Source organism: Papilio machaon, chromosome Z (assembly GCF_912999745.1).
Source record: "Papilio machaon chromosome Z, ilPapMach1.1, whole genome shotgun sequence".
Classification (NCBI taxonomy): Eukaryota; Metazoa; Arthropoda; class Insecta; order Lepidoptera; family Papilionidae; genus Papilio; species Papilio machaon.
Window position 1 is genome coordinate 7,057,553 of NC_060016.1, and position 23,608 is coordinate 7,081,160.

The 23,608-nt window shown below is 32.6% G+C and overlaps 1 protein-coding gene across 5 annotated transcripts; it reads right to left on the reverse strand.

Moving 5' to 3' along the window:
• Positions 1 to 315: 315 nt before the first annotated feature.
• On the reverse strand, positions 316 to 23,214 carry LOC106707357 (JNK-interacting protein 3). 5 transcript variants are annotated; one of them, XM_045686004.1, is made up of 25 exons: positions 22,624 to 23,214; positions 21,466 to 21,775; positions 20,962 to 21,149; positions 19,867 to 20,005; positions 19,751 to 19,786; positions 18,437 to 18,454; positions 14,330 to 14,353; positions 14,014 to 14,065; positions 13,720 to 13,879; positions 13,494 to 13,616; positions 12,710 to 12,834; positions 11,250 to 11,412; positions 8,948 to 9,090; positions 8,616 to 8,779; positions 8,365 to 8,519; positions 7,924 to 8,073; positions 7,577 to 7,651; positions 7,318 to 7,450; positions 6,912 to 7,101; positions 6,496 to 6,656; positions 5,742 to 5,902; positions 5,093 to 5,372; positions 4,362 to 4,613; positions 2,942 to 3,058; positions 1,360 to 1,437 (listed from the first exon to the last, which is right to left on the reverse strand). In XM_045686004.1, the coding sequence occupies exons 1-24, from the start codon at positions 22,951 to 22,953 to the stop codon at positions 2,991 to 2,993; spliced, it is 3,600 nt and encodes a 1,199-aa protein (XP_045541960.1). In that variant the 5' UTR covers positions 22,954 to 23,214; the 3' UTR covers positions 1,360 to 1,437; positions 2,942 to 2,990. The 5 variants fall into 5 exon arrangements, with proteins under 5 accessions (XP_045541957.1, XP_045541956.1, XP_045541958.1 ...); XM_045686001.1 differs by lacking the exon at positions 2,942 to 3,058 and having other exon boundaries at positions 316 to 1,437; positions 14,336 to 14,353; XM_045686000.1 differs by lacking the exon at positions 2,942 to 3,058 and having other exon boundaries at positions 316 to 1,437.
• Positions 23,215 to 23,608: the final 394 nt, after the last annotated feature.

A 23,608-nucleotide genomic window follows, 5' to 3' on the forward strand; every position in this document is an offset into this window, starting at 1 on the left:
AAACATTTTTTCATGTTTAGTTATTTTGTTAAAATTATTTATCTAAATTAATTTTTATAAATAAATGAAATTATTTTATATTAAATCACATACAAATTTACTATTATCAAAACAAATTGAAATGTTATTTTTTTAATTTCATAGAATATCTATAAATTGCAATTGTCTACAGCAAAATGACAAAAATAAATAAACATGACAAAATCAACTAATTAATCTATTAAATATAATGACAAATGTAAATTATTAAATCACTTCAAATACAATCTTAAATTAAAATAATAAATTTAAACAAAAAAAAAATCTTGTGTTGCAGATAAAAACCACAGCCCAAATTAAAAACGGTCAGGAAATTTCCTGACATTTGAGAGATACATATCTTAATTAGACTAACTTAATAACACTACGAAATGTTTTATTTGGTGGTTACAAATTGTACGTTATTACTAAATGAGATAAAGCTTAAAAACTATACGATTGGTATATATTTGATACGCTAATATCGTCATATAATACACAAAACACTAATATGAGTAAGCGGTAAGCGTAGTATTCCACTGCAGTGACACTTGTAATATAATCATCCTTTTCGTCTCAAATTTGACATGTACGAATATGGATAGGAAGGGGAAAATATTATCTTTCTGTGCGTCCCATCCTCTGCCTATTAAAGCGGTAGCAATTCGCTAGTTTGGCGAACCAAGGTGACATTAACTTACTTGCCACCTTTAAAAAAATTACAAGTGTCAAGGCAGATACTACGACAAGGTACACAATAGCTATGGTAAGCACACATATGGTGAATAATATATAAAACTGTGTTTTAAAAGTCCTTTAGGTGCCGTGCACTGCTTCTATATCGTTGGAGTCAGAATGATGCGCCGTTTGTATGAAGTGTATGATAAACACAATTCGGCGGATATAAATTTAGCCTTTATCATTAATATACATCGCAATCAGCAAATGTATACAAATAACATCAGCTAAATATGTGAATAGGAAGTGATTTTTGCAGGAAAAACATTACTTTGAATTCGTGTACTGTAATTAAAATTTAAAAAAAAAACTTTATATATGTCTATGAAGAATCTCTACAAAAATCGCTTTAAACGTCAAACTACTGGTGATGTGAGAAATATTATTAATGTACTAATAAAAAATGTGAAGATAATTATTAGATTTTGCAAAACACATCGCCAGTATAAGACGGCCTATTCACTGTAGCGACTTATGCGTTGTAAGGGGTCGCTGGTTTAGTGGACGTGCACACGTACACGTAATCTGACTCAGAATCGAAGCGTGGACGGCAGGCCTCACGTTAGGCGGTTGCCACTTGCCAAACTATCAAGTGGCTCTTGGTAGCCCGCTCCGCAAGAGAGCTGTGTCCACTAGATCCATCCTCAGCCACCACCACGCTATCCTCCATTTCTGAATCAGCTAGAAAATAAAGTAAGAAAGAATAAGTGATATAATCCAAAAATAGAATTATTATTTTACGTATAATTTCTAGTGATGCAACGGATGTCTGTTTCCGTTTCCGCAAGTGCGGAAGTTCCGCGTGCTTTTCAACATCCGTTTCTGCTTCTGTTTCCGCAACTTTTATAACGGAGATAAAACGGAACTTTACGACGGCTGAGAGATTCAAATGCGCGGCGCGAGACGGGCAGTCCGTGCGCGGCCTTTCGGCACTTGTCGCATTTGTTTGTTTACGTACTATTTTGTGAATTTAAGCGCGTAATATTTTCTGCTGCTGTTTGAAACAATCAGTTTCTCTTGCTGGAGTAAACTGTCTAGTTGTTGTCCATATAAAATTTGACAACTGGCAAAATTTGACTATTTCATACTTACGAGTTATTAAATGTACTTTTGAATAAGTGATAACCATGTAATCATATAATCATCATCATTATATAGTTAGAAATATATTTGTCGTTTGTCAACACGAGTGGTTTGGCGAACTTTAATTTGTAAATAGTGTAATTTTGTTTCCTGAAAATAAATAAAAAAAAACGCGTATTTTAACTTATTGCAGCACAGTAAAAATACATACATTGAAGGCTAAAGGACACCGATATCCAATGCCTTAATAAATTAAAAACGAATACAAACTGTTTTTACCGAAAAAAATATTTTTGTAAATATGTTTTTTATTATTATTTACACTTCTGTTTCCGCATCCGTTTCCGTTTCCGTTTCTGCTAAAATTTATTTTTGACATCTGTTTCCGTTTCTGGTTCCGGTAAGACACTTCCGTTGCATCACTAATAATTTCTGATATTCAATTCAGAAAAAACTACTATAAATTTGACAAATAACTCAATATTTCTATTTTTTAATTCTGTTAACTGAAACAATTTATTATTAAATATGTTAATTGTTATGTTTTAATGATATCTACGTAGCAAAAAAAATATACACGATTTTATAAAACATTATATTATAAGTAAATTATCAACAACATTATAATCAGTAAGAAAATACACATTTAAATACATTTTGTATAGAAAAAACAATATGTTTAATTACACATGATTAGCAATATACACATTGGCAGATATAATAATTAACATGAAATGATTAAATAACGTAAAGAAAAAAAATGAAACTAAAGATCGAACGAGAACCAAGTACAAAAGTCCAGGTGACAACAATAATGATGTTAACAATGAGATTATATAAATCAAACCTTCACCCATGTTATATTGTTAGGCAATATACAGATTTGAAGCTCCACAATGTTAAAAAAAGCAATTTAACACGTTCTATGCCACTACGATTGAAAGTGGACACGTTTGGAGAATCGATAGCACTGAATGTGTTAAAATGTGCTAAATGCATATCAGTTAGAAATTAGTTTAGCTTATATTGTAAGAATTAGTCGTATTACAAAGTGTCCCAAGCGCCAATACTCATTGTGTCAATATTCAAACTAAAGACGTACCGTTTCTTACATATTGTCATGTTTTTGCTTTATATTGTAACAGGTACGTTCAGCGTTGGCCTAGTACCTGCCAAGCTATGAGGTGGGAGCCTGTGTCCGGGTCATCGCCATGATCTTCTAATGGTCAATAAAAATATATAAATAATGATGGGGAAAAGCCAAAAAGAAAATTATAAAAATACGCACAACTAAGCCAAGGTTAAAGCGAGTTATTAGAAAAAAAAAACATTACAACAAAAAGCTATGTTTAACATTTTAAATAAAAACTGTGTTTTTGGATGTTGTTTTAATGAAAAAAGCCTGCTCTATATTTGTCTTGTTTTATAATCTAACTTCTACATATACTCCAAATAACAACAAAAGCGAATGTATTTGTTCATTATATGTTATGCAATATATGTTACTAGCTGTCATGTTAATTTACTAAAGCTTTGATGATGAATGTTATGTTAAATTGAGTGACTAAAGTGATTTTTATTTGAACATTGTGCCAACAAGAATGTTGTAATTCTTCCCAATCTTTTAAACCCAGCTGTCTTTCCTTTGTCTGTCTTGTCTTTTCGTTATTTTGTGAAAATTATGTTAATGAATATCATGGCTTAAAGTAATGCTAGTTAAAGCGATTCTGGACACCTGGGACTATGTGAAATGGTTTTATTAATGCACATAAATATTTGCAAGTAAGTGCATATTGCTTTTCATTTTAAACATTTCTTATTAAACCTCTTTACTTTAAAAATAATTATTTGGCCATAGAACTTAAATTTAAAATAACTAGAACTCTTATTAAAATTAAAAATATAATTATTTTCTAAAACTTTGGCAATGGATTTTAATGTTTATCTATAGTAATTTATATCTGTATTCGGTGATACTTTCATATAAAATATTTTTAATATATACTTACTTCGGCTGATAATATTAAAATCTGACCTAATATATTTTTACGTGAAATATGTACCGTATCAACCGACAAGGACATCTATGGACGTAGTACGAATATTAGTGAAAATCGCTATCGACAAAATTCGTATTAAAATTTTGTACAGCAGACGTAAATACACTAAAGTTAATATGAATTTTGATATAGTTAACGATGACGATACGAAGGCGATTGTCACAAATATTCATGCTAGGTCCATTAATCTAATGGTCATAAGTCAAACTAAATTATGACAGATCACTAGTGCCACTCTGACAATGTCAAAAAAGTGTCAGAAGGTTGTACTGTAGATGTCTTGTAATTTTTCTTTTATGTCTTTTTGCCTAAGTTAGTAATTTGTGTCAGACCTAAGCGAGATATCTGTCCCTCAGCGAGATATCCTTGCTTGATTATACGCTATAAATAATTTATAATTTGTCTTTCCGGGAAAAGTTTGAATTCACAATAAAATTATTGTGGGATTTAAATGTTAATTACCTATTCTAAAATCGATGTATCCTTCACCACCGGACATCACCAGCATTGGCGGTGAGGCGGTCTTTTGTGGCGAGTCAGCGGTCTTCTGCGGTGAGTCTGGTGTACGGGTGGGAGAGTTGGCGTTGCCAGGAACAGCTACGAAGAAGGTGACCGCATCACGATGCCCGTGGAAGCTGAGCTGAGCTTGTGCCATGGAACACCACGGGATAGAACCGGTTGGACTTGTTGAGTCAGGTCGTACACGGCCTGTAGCTGTAAGCAATATTACAATTGTATCCATAAAAAAAGTAAAGGATGGGTAAATATAATATTTATCATTTATGAATTTATTACTCAATTCGACAATAGACATAAGAGCAATAAACGAACAATATATTAATGTAATTGTATTGTTTCGTGACGTCAACGTGTACAAAACGTATCTGTGACGTCATTGCATTTAGGCCTCATAATGTCTGAAGTGGTATATGTACATACTAAACTTGTTGGTATCACTTTCACACGTCCACAACATACTCCAACGTAGCCTCAGTGCAGGTAGATGAACTACACACCCTACTCCTGTGGCATCCCACATCATGGCCGTGAGGGTACAAAGAGGTTTAGTGGGTATACTACTTGCCGGGGAGAGTATCCTATATACCTACCATATCTTCATGGCATGGAATATGCATAAAGCATTCGTTTTTAAAAAGCTAGCCTAGCCTAGCTCGGCTTATAATGGTGTTTACCTGAAGTGTTAGCAATAGCGGTGTGCCGTGTGGTACCACCACTGGAGTCACGGCTGGAGCCCTGCGTGTCTGACAACGGTACTGAGATGACAACACCATTGCTGGTACCGATCCAGAGCCGACCTGAGCTGATGAGTAGTGCAGTAATCCTGACGAAGGAGAAGCCCAACTTGCCAGTGCCGAGCATCTTACTAACGTAAGGCTCGATGTCAACATCGCGTAGATGTTGGTAAGTATGCGCGTGATACAGACGCAATGCTGAGTCCATTTTGATAGATACCTATTTAATTTTAATTAATTAGTGACATCTTGATTAATAAGTCTTATATGAAGCTGGTTTGTTGAGATATTATATTCATCATAATTTCTTCTTATATTTTGTATTTAAAATTATAGAATGAACAATATTTAAATTACAATTTAAGTGTTCAATGCTATTTAAATTTAATCTGAGCATATTTGATAGAACAAGCAAGAGTGTGAGACCATACAACATTAATTCACAAGACAAAGATTGAATCCCTGATTAAAACTTGGTTTCTACTGCAGAAAAAACTTATAAAAAATATATGGTCATCTCTCTCACTCTTTGAAAAAGATGGATACATAATGTTTTTCACTGGTGGAAATTCACAGTAAAATCAGTTACCCAGACTCCATCGCCGTCGCAAGCCATCTGACGAACTTGACTCTCGTGTCGAGGGTGAGCTTCAAGTGTGTGCACAAGTGTGCCAGTTCTGGGCTCCACCACGTGCACTTTGTTGCGGTACCCACACCACACAGTGTTGCCAACAACGCAGAGACAACGCACTACCAACATAATAATATAAACTACAACTACCAAAGTTAGATAGAAGAAGCGCCAGAAGAAGGAATTATTTCCAAACTTCGTGGTGTACTCAATTATACAAATGATAAATAAAGAAAGGATATTTTTTAGTTTATTCTTATCTCTGATCAATAAAGGTATGTCTGATAAAATATTATTGCAAATGTTTATGAGCGGCTGTCACTTAATATTAGATGAAAAATAATCCTGGTCTTCTCTTCCTTGTCATACTATCGCTCCTAGCTTAAAGAGTGTAATCCAGTGTTTCCCAAAGTGGGCGACAACGCCCCCTTGGAGGCGTTTGAAACCTAGGAGGGGGCGATAAGAGGCCCAAAAAATGGGGGGCATTGAAATTAATTAAAGTAATGAAATTGTTGTTTTTTGTTTTAGGGCTGAATAAAAATTAGGGGCGCTCTGAAATATAATTGATTTTCAAAGGGGGCGGTGAAAGAAATAAGTTTGACAATCACTGGTGTAATCTATTGCCTTTGTGCTCAATATCTGTCAGATTAAGAAATTAGTACAAACATAACTATGAAATAATAGAATATAATACAAATTTTAAGTATAATACCTGAACATTTTGGGTCTCCCAGTGTGACGACCAAGTACTGCTTCAAATTCCATTGTCCGGTGCCATCGCGGGAAAATATGGCGATAGTGCCATCAGCTAACGCGACCAAACAACGAGAAGAACATGACACGATTGAGAGAATCGCGTCATTCATCTTCACACTGTATTCACAAAGAAAATAATCATGGTCAAGTGAAGGTTTATTTAACTAATATTATAAATCCAAATGTTTGGATGGATGTTTGTTACAAGGTATCTTCAGAACGGCTGCATGGATTATGATGAAATTTGATAAAGATATAGAATACAGTCTGGAAGAACACATTGACTACAAAGATCCCGGAAATGTACACTGTTCCAGCCAAAAAAGCAGGAAAAAGTCAGTTCACTATATAAAAATTGTACAGTTATCTTACATGCTGATACATTTCTTGTAATCAACAACAGCGGAGTGAATATATAGATTGCCGCTCTTGGTGCCGAGCCACATAGTCGGCATTATAGTAGATGTTCTAGCTTCAAATACGGGGCTAAGACGTTCAGGTATCTCATCATCGTCGTACGCTGCGACACCTTGTTCCGGAACATCCTCTTGCACCTCAGCAACTAAGACAATACACATGTATAAATAACGTATTCAAAGCACAAAATTTAGTCAGCAAAGATAAATAATAAGGCTAGAATTAAAGTGGCATTTTTTCAGCTTAGGCTATAATCAATTCCATTGCGAAAAATGGTTGTTTAATTTTGAAAAATGAGACATTTTTCAATTGATGATAGTCTCAGTGGAGTTTTTTTTTATTTAAACTATTTCTTGTTTACTTGTATTATTAATAGGCGTCGAACTAAGTGGAGGACTTTGCGAAGTCGATGCAGTTTCCTCTGCATCCTTTTCTTCATTCTCCTTTTTCTCTTTCACAGGAGATTCAGAAGGAGTCAGTAAAATAGAATCCACCTGAAAGAGATATAGTATTTACTAGTTCGTATAAAAAATAAAAAGAGAAATATTCTTTAAAGGCTTCATGGATTCCTGGTCAAATTCATATCTCATTAACCATAGTTCATCTAAATAGTCACTTACCAGCACTTTACGTCCAACAATAATTTTCTTCTCCCCATTTTCATCATCTTCTTCTTCTGAGCAATGAAACTGTGGCTATAAAAAAAAAAATTTTCTTCACTAAAACATCATAAAATTACAAAAAAAAAAATCCCCTTCCCATGTTATACACTGTCACTTTACCTAATCAATTTGTAATACTTTTCAGATATTTTGGCAGCTCTTAACATTGCGCAAGATATTTGTAAATAATCTTAACAAAGATACCCTGCTCTTAGGAAGAAGAGAGTTGTGTGGTGTTTTACCCAATAAAACCCTATCGATGGCCATCTTGTTGCATCTATAAAATTATTTACATGTGTGCTTACCTTTCCACCATTCTTAAGTTCAGCTTCGCGTTCTTTGAACTCTTTGTAATCCTCATCTGTGGCGCCTTGTACTGAAGCTATGCACAATATGTGCTTCTCGTATACAGTGAATGTCTCGATCACTACAGCTGGATTGTTTGCGTCGATAATCTAATTGTACAAATATAATACTTCATTATTAATATGTAGTTATAATCGACAAAAAGTACATCATGATATTTCAATTTTTCTTTTATATCTTATTAGGTGGCAAACGAGTAAGCGGCCACCGAATACGGTGAAATGGCGAAGATATCTGTAATTGCAAATGCCTTGCATTTAATCGATGGAGGAGACATAAGAGAAGATTTCTCCTTTCTATACATTCTTATCCATTTCTCATTTCCATCCTTTCCTTATATAGACTGGGGAAGGAAATTTATATTTTTAGTATTAACTTACCATAACAACCCCATCATTCTGGGTACTAGAGCATATCCAAACGAGAGAGGAAAGATTTTTCTCGGAATGTTCAGGAACACGAGTTGATTGAAGCTGTTGGTCAATCTCATTTATTTCAGGCGAGTGAACGGATTCCGCCTTTGTCATTTCATATGCTGTGGATAAAAAAACATTATTAAGTCCAAAAATGAAGGCAAAGCAACGAGAAATCAATATTTTTTTAGTATAAAGGACAATCAATCATAGTTTACCTAAGCACATGGTGTTTTGTTCGTCATCATTATCGTCCTCGCTGTCGTTAGGATAAAAAACACTGTCACCGATCATGCAGCCGCCATCAGAAGTGCGCCCTCCGTTCAAGTTGACTCCAGCCGCGCAGAGCAGGCTCATACGAGGCTCACCTTCTGCTATAGGTCTAAAAAAAATAATTGACAATGTCAGTTTCTCAGAGAGAGGCGTTTTTACATACGAAAATATCATAATAGCATAGAATGTGTGAATATCATAAAAGCTTTCGTTACAAAACAAACATAATGAAGCAGTCTTTTCAAAGCTTATTCCTGAATTGTTTATTGAAACATACCTGCAAAATATAGGCACTGGTACTGGCACGCCTCCAGATGAAAGGGAAACACTTGGACCTTTCTGTCCTTGCACACTCTTCCCAGGTAGACTCCAGCCGTAAGCCTGAGTGCGACCGTCTTCCTTGCGCACGTGAGCCCGCACCTAAACGTCGATACAGTCATCATTTTTTTGTCCCTTATTCACAATTATTAATGGGTAATGTCACTAAACGGATATTGGTAATTTGTGTAATCCATTCATTGCTAAATAGTTACTCCACATACCTCGGGGTCACGAAAGCTGAACCACAATTAATTACTGGCCAGATAAACACAATATTTTGTGATAATAATACATTACGACTTGCTTTTTCTCTCCACTATCTATATATATAAAAGATAGTCGTGTTAGTTACACTATTTATAACTCAAGAACGGCTGAATCGATTTGACTGAAAATTGGTGGGCAGGTAGACATAGGATAATTTTTACCCCGTTTTCTATTTTTTATTCCGCGCGGACGGAGTCGCGGGTAAAAGCTAGTAGAACTATATACAACTGGACATACATTTCCAATGCACATTGCAACTTTGCTGTTATCATCCGTAAAATTATGTTTATTATACTAAATAGATATATTAAAAAAGTCGCATTATGCGTGGAAAATATCTATGCTAATTATTGTTCAATTAAAGCATTTTGCCAAGCCTTTTGACGCCATTACGGCAAATAATAGTCGAATAGTATTTTATACGTGATAATAAAATTTTAGATTGAGCCAATGTTTATTTGACATATCGTATCATTACCCAAATAATAAGGGTATAACATGTTTGTTATAAGGTGGCAAACTTGCAAGTGGCCAGCGGAATTCGCCGAAATAGCGAAGCTACCAATGCCGATATACATCTACATTTTTAATAAGGTGTACAAAAGTTAATGAACTAGTAGTTTATATTCCAGTTGATTTAGTGTTTGAGGATCATTCCATTTTATTTTTAAAGCGCCCGTAAATTTAGCATTTATTATATTTTAATATGACCAAATTTGAGTATGCATATTAAAACCCATTATTATATTTTTAACGTAAAGATGAATGTGGTGATTTTTTAATGAATAACTTTAAAAGAAAGGGGATATGTTAATTTGAAAACAATGAAATTAATGTATTGATGAAAGATCTAGCTCTTAAGCATTATGAAGATTAATATAGTGAAAATATAATAAAAACATAAAATACGAATAAAACCCATATTTATTTAAGAGAGAACACAAAATGTATACATAAAATTAAAATCATACGAAATAAAAACTACATAAAAATTTGTACCTACAATAATAGCTAAGATTCATATGAAAAACACAATTTAGCTTATAATTACAAACTTCTTAAATATCACAATGTAACTTTAGGTCAATTTATTGAGCTAATAAGTTGCACTCACTGATTCAACTGAAAACAGAAAGGATTTGGAATTATGCAAAGGGAAGGATAATTTACAAATTACGATGATTCCTACGTAAATAATTATATATTTAAAACCAAATTTTTGCAGCATAAAAATATAAATTTTATTATTCTTTATTAAGGCACATTTAAAAGCAAATTACGATAAACAATTAAAATCTACAAATTATGCAGTAAATCAGAAACTATTAAAATTGTAGGGTACAATTATTTACAAAGGAATCATCGAATATTATGTTTAAGTTAAAGACAATCACAATGAGAAAAAAAGCAAAGCCAAGGTATTATATCAGCTAATGTAATAATACATTATTTAACATGAATTAAAGATTGTTTTGAAATGTAAACCGTCTCGTTTTTTAATATACGAACATTTTCAATCCCACCGTTCACTTCAATGTAAGAAAATGTTATGGTAAGATACGTATTAAGAGAAAAAAAAAACTAATTTCGAAATGACAATGGTCTTTAGCCATTCTTTTGCGAAATGTTTAGTTAACTAGCCTATCTATGTTCTTATTTATTTATAATTTATACCGAATTTTCTATAACGTAAGGAAGTTTTCATTGGCGAATCAAAGGGAACTCAACGGTGCTCAAACCTTAATAAAATTATCAATATTATATTCTATTCTATGGTTCAATCTCTCTGATGTCCAGCACTCGAAATACTTTTTAGCTATCTCTTTATAAGCAAATCTCGTGATCGTATGAACGTGAAATTTGACACACTTAATGTTATTGTGAAAAATAAGTATATTAAGTAATTTTTTATAAAAAAAAGTCTTTTATGAATTATGGTCGAATTTCGACAAATGGGCGACCACTCTCTTATCATAAGGCATTGTATTTACCTGTCGGAACTGTTCATTCCTATCCTGTCGCCTATGATGCTGGTCAGTCAGTTGGGTCTCGAGGAAGTCCCCCTGAGTGCGGGAGTGCCGTAACGCTGGCTGTGGTGCCGTCACCGCCCTCAGGTGAGGCGTCGATAGAGGACGCTGCGGACGCTCGCTCGGGCTGGAAGTTTATATCAATATATATCATACTATATCTAGGCTTGTATATTTTAAATTTATTAATGTCAATTTTGAAACATGACGGCCTATTAATGTTGTAATTTGGTGGAAATCTGGGTTTATTTCTGCATGGATTTTAAAATTTACCGACTTTAAGTGTAAAATATGCAATGAATCTATTGTGTACGAAATCTAAGTACTTATTAAATGGACATGTCTTATTGTTCAAATATTGTCCAATTTCTATCAGGATGTACTTATTTCAAAGTTTAAACTAGTGCATATGATTACATCAAGGTGCGCAGCATCGGAAAATGTTAAAAATATTATATTCATTAAACAAAAAGCACAATTTAAATTTCTTTTTCAACACACAAAAATCAGTTATATGCTCTTATGCTTATGCTATTAATTTCGAATGCTATTAAGATAATAGACACAGTAATAAACAAAAATAAGATCAACGCGCCAAATGCGAATTACATTGAATCCCTTCATCTTACTAATATTATAAATACGAATGTTTGGATGTATGGATGAATATTTGTTAGAAGGTATCTGCAGAACGGCTCAACGGATCTCAATGAAATTTAGCACAGATATAAAACAGTCTGGAAACACACTTAGCCTACTAAATAATTTTTTTTTCGACGGATTCGCGGACGCCAGTTAGTAACACATAAAGAAATTTAAAAAACGGTTTATATTCCATCTCTTAATTTCCGAAATTGACGTAATAGACTTTGATTAAAGCTTGTTTATAAATATTAGAAAAAAAGTTATGGCTGCAACTGATAATTATTACCGTATTCGTGAAAAAAATATTCGCGACCTGCATATAATTATTAAAAAACAAAGACATTTTATACCGTTATAAAATTATATTAAACTTTCAAGATTTACGTTTACAATATGTATTTTTTGTCTGCTCTTTTTTATTAAATGAATTCTGAATACTCATTTATTAATAAATTTAGTATTTAAATAAGTTTACAAAAAAATATCGCATAAATGTTTTAAGATGACTAATCAAAAATGAAAATCTTGGCATCAATCATGCAATTTTACAAATAAAATAACGCTCAGCCGTTAATTCCATAAATTCATTGATTCTTCCATTTTTACTCAATTTCATCGGTTAACATGAAAACAAAATTTGTTCCGAGAAAGCAACGGAATATTCTATATAAAAAATAATAAATAAACGCATAGCCGCAAGCAACATTTGCAAACGCTAACTTTGAAATGTGATTATTATTATATAATGAATACTGAGAATAAAAAAAATATATATTTACTTGAGAAGGTTGCTAAAGAACTTCCATATGCTCTGTTTACTCTTCTTGCCAGCAGATGCATCGCCGCGGGTCGCTCGCACCATCTCTGTCCAGCGAACAGCATCTTGCAGTTCCATGAAACGTTCCTGGAATTATCATAATATTGTCTTTAATATACGCTACTAAATAAATTAATATCCAATAATCATCGAAATAATTGGCATAAGATACTAGCTTTTACCCGCGACTCCGTCCGCGCGGAATAAAAAAAATGCACACAAGATAAAAAAGTTCCTATGTCCGTCTCCTGGTTCTAAGCTACCTGCCCACCAATTTTCAGTCAAATCGATTCAGCCGTTCTTGAGTTATAAATAGTGTAACTAACACGACTTTCTTTTATATATATAGATTACGGTTTAAGAAATCTTTATATCCTTAATAAGAAATTCACTTAAGGTAATTAATGGTCTATGTTACATTAGTATCGCAAGTGTAGTGTTTTTTATACAATGCAGGTAGTGACAAAACTTATACACAAATAAGTTGAGACATTGTTGAGTTAACCGAGATATGAAAATTAGATGTGGTATAGAATACATTAATTAAGTATGCAAATGTATTTTAAATTTTTTAGGTTTAGGTAGCATTGTTTTTTTTGTCTAGGGGGTGTTTTTTATTCAGAACAGTATATTAGCTAATTTTTTTTACCAACAACTTTTTAAACTTTACCATATTGCTTTACTCTTTTAAAGGTAGTTAACGAAAAAATAATTTACTTATAATTTATAATATACATATTAAACACCTTATACTGATTTCTTTCCATGAGGACTCTTGCCATTTCGACTCGAGTGAATCTCCTTCTCTGCGCCATTGGAACGTCCGCTTCGTCTTCATTATCTCCACTTGTGGTAGAGCTCACAGTTTCCTATATTAAATTAAATCACTATAAATATTGTTTACAATTGACACAATTGCAGTATTTGGTATATATATCCATATCAATTAAATAATATTATTATTGTACTCACTTTCAAGCGCCTAAGTTCATCCTCCAGTTGATTGACGCGCTCTCTCAAGGTTTCTCTAGCCGCATTCAGATTGGCCACTTCCTCTCTCAGTATCTCTTGCTCACCGGTCAATTCATCAACTTTTACTATCAGATCGTCCTTCACCACATTCAAAGCGTTCCTTAAAATATATATAAACAAAATAAATAAAACATTTTAATTAAGATTCTTTAAAATTCCTTATATAAGTATTGTCTAGGAGTAATTGCTTTACAATTATCACGTACTATTATAAAATTATATGAATGAACTCACTTTGTAGCCAACAGCTCATTATTCTCCAAAATAAGATTCTCAACTTCTTTGCCTGTTGAACAACAAAAATATGTTAATTTTTTTCTAAATATTTAAATAATATTCTAAAAACAATCTATCTACAAGCTTTTTTAGGCTTGAAGTACTTTAACAAATTACAAATAACAAAAAAAACATATGAATGACTTAAAATATGAAGAATTACTTAAAATTGTGACTGAAAAATAACAAAAAATTTACATATATTTACATGGTTAAAGCCAGGCATTAATTAGGCCATTGCATTCCCATATAAATACCAAAAACATCAACTTACGCTTACCGAAGTAGTTATCGTTAACTGTTTTGTTGAGCATCAAAAGTTAGAAGGCGTGTAAATAGAAATAGAAAGTACGGATTAGCCACATGTTACTTGGCAAAGGTTAAAAAGAGATGCAATTTGAAAGCAATACATAAAGGTAGACAACGCATCTACAATTGCAGATGGGCAACGATCGTTCCGCTATTTCGACGATTTCAGGTGGCCGCTCATTCGTTTGCCACGTTATGATACAAAAAATTAAAAGGAAAACAATGCAATGAAACTATGTATTAGTAAAAGTATGTAAAAGCTGTACACAGTTTTAGGAAAACGCTCAGCATTAATTAAAACGGCCCTTCACCTAAATGCAAGTTTCCGTTGCGAAAAGTTTTAGTCTAAGAGCCCGTGAACCCCAGACCTTCGTTATTTTATAAAAGCTGAAAGTTTGTCAGCGCATGCTCCCAACACAGGTAAGAACGATGGACTATTATGAAGTTTGGGTCACCGTGGCTTTGGCAGGTAAACGGTACTAAAGGTGTGTAAAATACCGATCTAAATTCGTCAAATTATAAAGTGTGATTTTTTGGTATTACCTTCAGAATATTATTAAAAATCACGTTATTGATTGCCAGACACTTAACATCGTGGCAACCCCTTGCCAGACCAGACACCCCTAATGTTCATGAAATTATAATTCTACTTATGTTATAGTATAAAAGCTGATTTTTATATATAATACTTAGGTAATAATTAGATGATGTTTCCTCATCAGCCAGACATTTTTGATAGTTCCAACCCCTTGCCAGACAATGATGTAGGGTCGCTGAAGGAGCGAGCGCGAGACAGTATATGTATGGTGGGTGCGAGTGAGATGGCGAGATAGGTCTATCGCGATCCCTCAATAACAGATTATAAAAAAAAACCAAATAAATAATACTCAAAAATTTAATTAAAAATATATTAATAACATTACAAGTTATTATAGAGCAAGAGCCCGTGAACCCCAGACCTTTATTATTAGTAGTAGTAAAAGTAGTATCCATTTCAATGGAATTCTCTGCATATATTCTCTCCAATGAATCAGTATATAATTCATGTAAATGAATCAATAAATGACAGCGGCCATTGTTGATAATATCTTCTTCTATGATGCTACAAATTTCATTGAAAGATTCTTGGTGGTACTCTCGATAATGATGCCAATCACTTTTAACAGATATTTTCGCCAATGAAGATATTTTATTATTAAACTGAATCCTACAGTCAGTGTGATAGTATATTTTCGGACTTGCAATACTTTCCAATCTACTTAACAACTCATTATACTCTTTTTGATTTTCAATGCTAGACATTATACGAGACTGAAATTGGTTTTTATCACCTTCATGGAGTGGAAGCATTTTTGATCTCACTTGTCTCTTTTTTTTATTGCAAAATAAACAATTTTTTTTACTTATATCAACACTGGTATCACTTGAATCGAACTATTTACTTCTGTGGTTGCATTAGCATTTTCACTCACTTCTTCAAGTCCGCGAATGTCCACAGCTGCCTGGGAAGGTTGAAGTTCTGTTGATTGAGAAGCTGAAGGTGGGTGTGATACAGTTAACTCAGACAAATGCGATGAACCTGGTATTGAATCGTCTGTTGATATATTTACGTCTTTAGATGGCTCTTTTTCTTGCTCTGTTTCAACAGTCTTTTTAGAATTTTTAGGTTCTAGGGTAAAATATTTTTTCATCAGTCATAAGTCATTAGTCATTTTAATCAGTATAAGTATCACTCGACACTGGCCCAATCCGCTGAGGGAGAGCCATAATCAAGAAACTGAACAGTATAAGTAAAAAAATTTGTTTATTTTGTAATAAAAAAAAAGAGACAAGTGAGATCAAAAATGCTTCCACTCCATGAAGGTGATAAAAACCAATTTCAGTCTCGTATAATGTCTAGCATTGAAAATCAAAAAGAGTATAATGAGTTGTTAAGTAGATTGGAAAGTATTGCAAGTCCGAAAATATACTATCACACTGACTGTAGGATTCAGTTTAATAATAAAATATCTTCATTGGCGAAAATATCTGTTAAAAGTGATTGGCATCATTATCGAGAGTACCACCAAGAATCTTTCAATGAAATTTGTAGCATCATAGAAGAAGATATTATCAACAATGGCCGCTGTCATTTATTGATTCATTTACATGAATTATATACTGATTCATTGGAGAGAATATATGCAGAGAATTCCATTGAAATGGATACTACTTTTACTACTACTAATAATAAAGGTCTGGGGTTCACGGGCTCTTGCTCTATAATAACTTGTAATGTTATTAATATATTTTTAATTAAATTTTTGAGTATTATTTATTTGGTTTTTTTTTATAATCTGTTATTGAGGGATCGCGATAGACCTATCTCGCCATCTCACTCGCACCCACCATACATATACTGTCTCGCGCTCGCTCCTTCAGCGACCCTACATCATTGTCTGGCAAGGGGTTGGAACTATCAAAAATGTCTGGCTGATGAGGAAACATCATCTAATTATTACCTAAGTATTATATATAAAAATCAGCTTTTATACTATAACATAAGTAGAATTATAATTTCATGAACATTAGGGGTGTCTGGCAAGGGGTTGCCACGATGTTAAGTGTCTGGCAATCAATAACGTGATTTTTAATAATATTCTGAAGGTAATACCAAAAAATCACACTTTATAATTTGACGAATTTAGATCGGTATTTTACACACCTTTAGTACCGTTTACCTGCCAAAGCCACGGTGACCCAAACTTCATAATAGTCCATCGTTCTTACCTGTGTTGGGAGCATGCGCTGACAAACTTTCAGCTTTTATAAAATAACGAAGGTCTGGGGTTCACGGGCTCTTGCTCTATTTATGGTTAACTTTCATGAAATATCAGAGGTTAATCTAAATATTTTGTATTTTCATACAAGGCATTAAGCAGTACTCTTTTACAATATTTAAGTGTTTTTTTGTAAAACAATATCATGAAAAAAACTAATTACGCTCATGTTCTAACTCACTTCTTTACCTGTCACTAAATACCAACAACTAGTCTAATTTTGTGTGGATGTGAATGGTTGGAATCCAAAAGTAAAGTCAAATAACAAACTGATTATGTTCAATGGAATTAGGGACTTATGTATGGCATGACTATAAATAGAAGACAGGCAGGACCAGCGTCTCGGAAACCGATCGATCAATAGAGTCAGATATAATTATTCGTAGGTAAGAGACAGCACACAGAAGCAACTATCGAACAAAATCCAGGTCAGAAATAATATATTCTAATAGATGCGATCAGAAATATAGTTATTCATTGAACGGTATGATCGATTAAGCATCTTCAAAGTCAATCGCATTTCCATTAATTGGTAGATGCAACGATGTTATTGCTTATTAATGAATCAATTAAACAATATTAATAAGATTATATTTTTCATAATTAAATTATAATGTAACGAGTGCTGAGTACTTTGATTTAAATACTAAATAATACTTAAAATTAAACTTATTCATTAAAAAAGGCAACACATAAATTTCTTATATGTATTTAGATGTTGCCCGTGACTCTATCCGCGCGGAATTAAAAAAAAACATAATAAGTAGCCTATTTGTTCTTCCAGACTTGATCTACATCTATGATAAATTTCATCGAAATCCATTGTGTCGCTCTGGAGATACCTTCAAACAAACATCCATCCATCCAAACATAAGCATTTATAATATTAGTATGAAATAAGATAAGATGATACTGGAGAACACGAGCAAACCTCTATAAACATAAACACGCTATAATATATAGCTTTAGAATTTAATATCGAGTCTATCTCACGAAAAGTTCTTGAAATACGACAAAATTTTGCGAATGAGAATGAAAGTGTAAAATCTCGTAATACTTAAAAATCCTGTCTTTTAAGCAATAAACTGTTACTGTTAAGTTTTATTTAAATCGATTGTGCGAATAGAGATTAGCGTAGGTACCTTCGATAAAGGTACAGACGAACTAATATAAAACAACACTCAAGCCTCTTAAAGTACTTAAATTCAATAAACTATATAAAGTGAAGCTTTTAACATGCAAAAGTTACTCACCGAAGTAGTTGTCGTTAACTGCTTGATGCAACGTGGGTTAGAACGCATGAAAATAGAATGGACAGGCATTAGTATCATAAAATATAGCAACATAACGTAAAAGTGGTCCAGAAACCATACACAAAGCACCATTCGATTAGAAATTTCTCTAGTTAAATCGACAAAATATAGAGCTATAAATGATAATCAAGTTGCACATTATTGACTAATTGAATGTAACTTTGTCTAGGAATTAAGCTTTACACATGGCGCATGTAAAACTAGCAATTTATCTTGCAAGCATCTATTTTGTTGGAAACATGTTTTAACACAGTATCAAGCGTACGTCATAACTAGTTGTCCATCGCAACTCAAATGTGTATTTTATATCAGCATTTACATATATTTCATAACAAAATTTAACCTTAATTGGTTATCAAATTTGACTCGTTTTTTAAGAATAAATTATTATTAGGGATTAATTTTATTGCACCGTAAACAAGAATTAATTCAATTTCAACATAATCTGACTAAAATTAAATGTAAATTTAAAATTGCTGTAAATTTTTTCTTCGTAAACATTTAGTTTCTTGGAATGTAGTTAAATTAATTAATGATCAGAAATATTTTGTTTTGACTCACAATCATAAATATTTATTTACATAAACTAATGTGAACCCATTAAGGTTGTTAACAGAGATAAACAACCATTAAAGTGTGAATTTTAATTTACCCTTGAAATGTATATAAAAAAATACTCTAGGCTGAATCACGTAGAACATTTAAATGAACCATTTTAATATACGGGATGTGACATTTGTATTGTGATTTAAAAATGAAATTTGGTTATTGATCTTTTTCAACAGATCTTTTCAAGAAATCTTTATTTATCCTTAAAGAAATGTTCATTATATCTCATTTGGGATAAAATAAAAAGATTAGAGAAACTGTTGTTCAATGTCCATTATTTACAAAAAAAAAACGATGCAGTAAGACAAAAACACGAACACGCAAATTAATATTTGTTATATGTACATGTAAACCATTCTAATACAACTATTATGCATTAATGTTAAAAAAATACCTAGTAGATTTATTACGCATTTTTTTTAGAAAACAACTAGCATTCATGAGCAGTCCAGTAATTAAAGACCACTTATCTTTAATAATATAAACATTTCAAAACAAGGAGTTACAAAATCACGCAATGAAATTGGTTTCATACATGTATTGCACAGTATACAACAGAAAAATGTCTGTAATGTTTCCAGTCTGGCAACATAAAGCATTTAACTATTTCTTACAAGGACAAATAGGTAATGAAAAAATACTCACTTGATGAAGCATATTCACCAGGATGCACCCAATTTCCTGCAAGATAAATAATTTTTTTTGTAATTTTTTTAAATAATTTATTCTATTTCATTGAAGGCTAGATGTTTAGTTAATACCTGTAATGTCAGTCTCATCTTCAACTACGGGATCTGAATCTTGGAAAGCCAGCTCTTGGTATAGAGTATTGGCACTTCTCTTTTCACTCTTAGTATGGGATCTGCCGCTACTGGCCTGGGGGGCCACTGGTGATGTAGCCTAAAAAAATTTTAATACTACCAATTACGCGATCACTGAATTTAGCACATAAAATTTTAAATATAATACATACATATCGAAACTATTTGATAAAAATACCCCTGTTATGTAAATGTAAAAAAAACAGTATTACTCGTCATATTTGACATAAGGTTAATTAGAATTAAAAACTAAAATGAAACATAATTTTATGCTAGTGATGATAATTCTAATGAGCAAACAAATATTTACGATGAAATGCTATCAATGTACAACGACGTATAATAGGGGCTGTTTTTCATACAACCTTGATAGCAAGCACTTGAAAGAATGCATAAATAAAAGTGACCAAAGGCCTGTTTGCCGTCTTATATCACAAGTCCAGTTGTTCACACCAGAAAATGACATATCAATTATAAGAGAGTGCGCATACAAGCATGAGCCTCGCGAAAATTGTGAATTATCAAAATTCAACAACATTCATTATTCATTATCTTGCGAATGCCAAAAGGATGCTTGCAATAAAACAAACAGAGCTCAAATATCTTATTGTATATTATATACTCTTGCAATTTGGACTTCAATTGTTAAGTAACTATGACGAAACCAAACGCCGATTTATTATTTTAATTATTGCGAATTTGAAATTAATTTACATGTTTGTTTCTTTGTTCAGGCCTCCAATGTTTAAGATCTCAATGCCAATGGAAATCGAATACACATTAAAGTACATATTTACATAAAATATTGTATTCTCTGTATTAATATTTGAACAAGTAGTGTTAAGGAATATTAATAAAGTTACAAAACTGAACTGTTTCTAGTATTTTCCTATATTTGAAGTTATACACTAATACTGTTCAATTAAACGAAAAATACTTTGTCTTTACACCATTCTGCAATGGCCATTATAAAATATTATAATAGTAATATACAGTCTTGCAATATCCTCGTATCCATTAAAGAATTACACTTACTTGACTTTGTTGCCTGATGGGATCAGTTTGATGACTCTGTTCCGCGGTCCGGACCGCTGCTAGTTCAGATCCGATTGGCGGTGAAGGCGGTGAGGAAGACAGGCTCACTGGGCTTCCGGGAATGCTCTCCGTTTGCTCCACAATATTCACTGAACCCTCCAGCGAGGCGAATCCGAAAGATATAGGCCCTAAAGGAATTTCATATATTATGTAAAATAATATTTAAACAAGATACTGGTAATAACATTTTCTTATTGTCTTAATATCATAAATATTAGGTTTCATGTTTTTATAAGGCTGCATCAAAACAAAATTGACACAAAATACAAGTGTTTTAACATTGCTTGCTAAATTTGGGAAATAATCTAATTTCACTAATTATAAGTATTGAAAATCCAATTAGAAGGCCAAAAAACCTGTTAAAGACAAGACAGAAAGACTGTATGTTAAAATTAAATGAATAATTGAGCAGTATTTTCTTTAAACAATAAAAGAAAATCTCACCACTTGATCGGCTAACATTGTTGAGATTGATTCGACCACGAACCTCTCCACCACGATCATTTGCAGCTGTACTGAGCAACAGTTTAGTGCGTTCCATATAATCCATATGAGTCTTAAATAACTCAGTATATCTCTCATGAAGTTTTGCATACTCTTTCTTTAGTTCATTCTCCCTTTCCTCCAGCCTACTGGCATGGTCTAAGGAGTTCTTGTGCTTTAATTCCAACATACGCACTATACTGTCCAAAGCCTCCAAACGACCAGTTAAATCTTTTCGTTCACCTTCAAAGTGATCTTCAGCTTCAAGGAGCTATTAAATTGAACAATTGCAAATATTAGAGATTTGTAACATAGTGTCATGTTTAAACTATTTCAGATATTGACACCACCTTTGGAGTAATGTAGGGTGTTAAACCTTTTTTTTTTTAATTCAATAAATCATTAAGTTAGAAGGACAAAAGATAAGAAAATAAATGTAAAATATCTAACATATGTTCATATTTGGAATCTTTTAGAAGGAAAAATCAATCACTATTTTTATTCAAATTAATTTTCATGTTCTTTAGATAATTTTTATGGTTTTACATGCTAATGCAACAGATTATAATTTCCGATTTTCATAATATTAATCTTAGTAATATTATAAATGCGAAAGTTTAGATGGATGTTTGTTCAAAGGTATATTAAGAATAGCTTAATGGATCTTGATTTTTTTTTAATTCTTCATGGACGGAGTTACGGGCAGCTGTTAGTTATTCATAAAAAGTATCAAAGTAAGATCTGTAAATATCATAGGCATAAACCATTAATCCCAGTGCCAAAATCTAACTACTTGGCACTTATTTCTAAGTAATTTTTAGATTTTTAAGTTTATTCCCAAAAACAGAAAAAAATTTATCCAACAAATTATGAACAATCATGAAATTATTCATTATTATGGAATTTAAGTGTAAGTTCTAGATTATAGTCATTTACCTTTAGTCAATGTAGCAAACTTAAATATTTAACACAAATTGTAGTGTAATTTCACATACAACAAATAATACAATCTTCATGTTTAAAGTCAAATAATTAACTAAAATTGCACCAACAGCCTTGTGAAATAAAACAAAGGAAATTGAATCAAGGTCTTCAGATAGAAAAGTATTGGAGACTTACTTTTTGTTCAGAATGCTTCCTCGCCGCCTTTTCGCGCTCGTACTGCGTAACCAGTTGTTCGTTATCCTCCCGCAGCAACTCCAGTTCCACTTCATGTTCCTGATTAGTCTGATATGCAGAATCTAAGCACTCCAAAACGTTAACAAGCAGCGGCATCAATGTCTTGACAACATCTTCATCGTAACGCGCGATCATACGCTCGAATTCTTGATAAATACTGCCAGCCAGAGATTGCACCTTTTCTGACATCACGGCATGGGAATCTTCGTGAGTCCCATATATGGTCTCGTTTGTGACATAGCCACTACTAGAACTATTTTCGAAATTCATTGTGAAAAAGGTATCGCGACTATGTAATTGTCACTATTTCTCAACAGTTGGCTTAATGAATTTTTGACGAAAACATGATGATTAATTTTGTGTACAATATTGAATGATGTCGAGCTTAATGGTACCAGGAAATGTTATTTATTTCATCGATCATCGCAACAAGAGATGGAAAAAGAGCAAATTAGAAATTCTCTATTCTTGGTATAAATATGCAGTAAAAAGTAAAAAGAATAAAAAACTACTTCACACCATCGCTTCGATTGACGCATTCAATTCGATTGACATTGACAGTAAGAAAGGAAAAGGAAAGGAATAGGACGGAAATCTATATCCGGATATAGACGTGAGAAAAATTGGTAAAGGTATACTTCAGCACATTATATATTCTTTGAAAGCTGCCGTAACCGAGAAAGGTTAACAATCCCAAATAATAAATAATACTAGTGACGCTTATGTCTTGCTTAGTTTCATAAGGAAATAATTTAGTCTCAATTCCATTTCAACTGAAAATTACCTGCAGTAATAGCTACTTTGGTTTTACTAATGCCGCGTCAAATAAGTTTATTTCACTACAGTGAAACTGCATTTTAAATAAAATTTTAAAATACTCCTTCGTTTTACCAAAGCTCTTTCTCCTGTTTTTTATAATTATTAT

What these genes read in the sequence shown, in the direction of transcription:
- LOC106707357 (XM_045686000.1), bottom strand. Translation starts at nt 22,953, where the DNA reads ATGAATTTCGAAAATAGTTCTAGTAGTGGCTATGTCACAAACGAGACC. An exon ending in AACTTAAGAATGGTGGAAAG is followed by an intron (nt 7,652 to 7,923) that starts GTAAGCACACAT and finishes TTTTTTTTATAG; the next exon opens with CCACAGTTTCATTGCTCAGA. An exon ending in GCGACGGCGATGGAGTCTGG is followed by an intron (nt 5,373 to 5,741) that starts GTAACTGATTTT and finishes AAAATTAAATAG; the next exon opens with GTATCTATCAAAATGGACTC.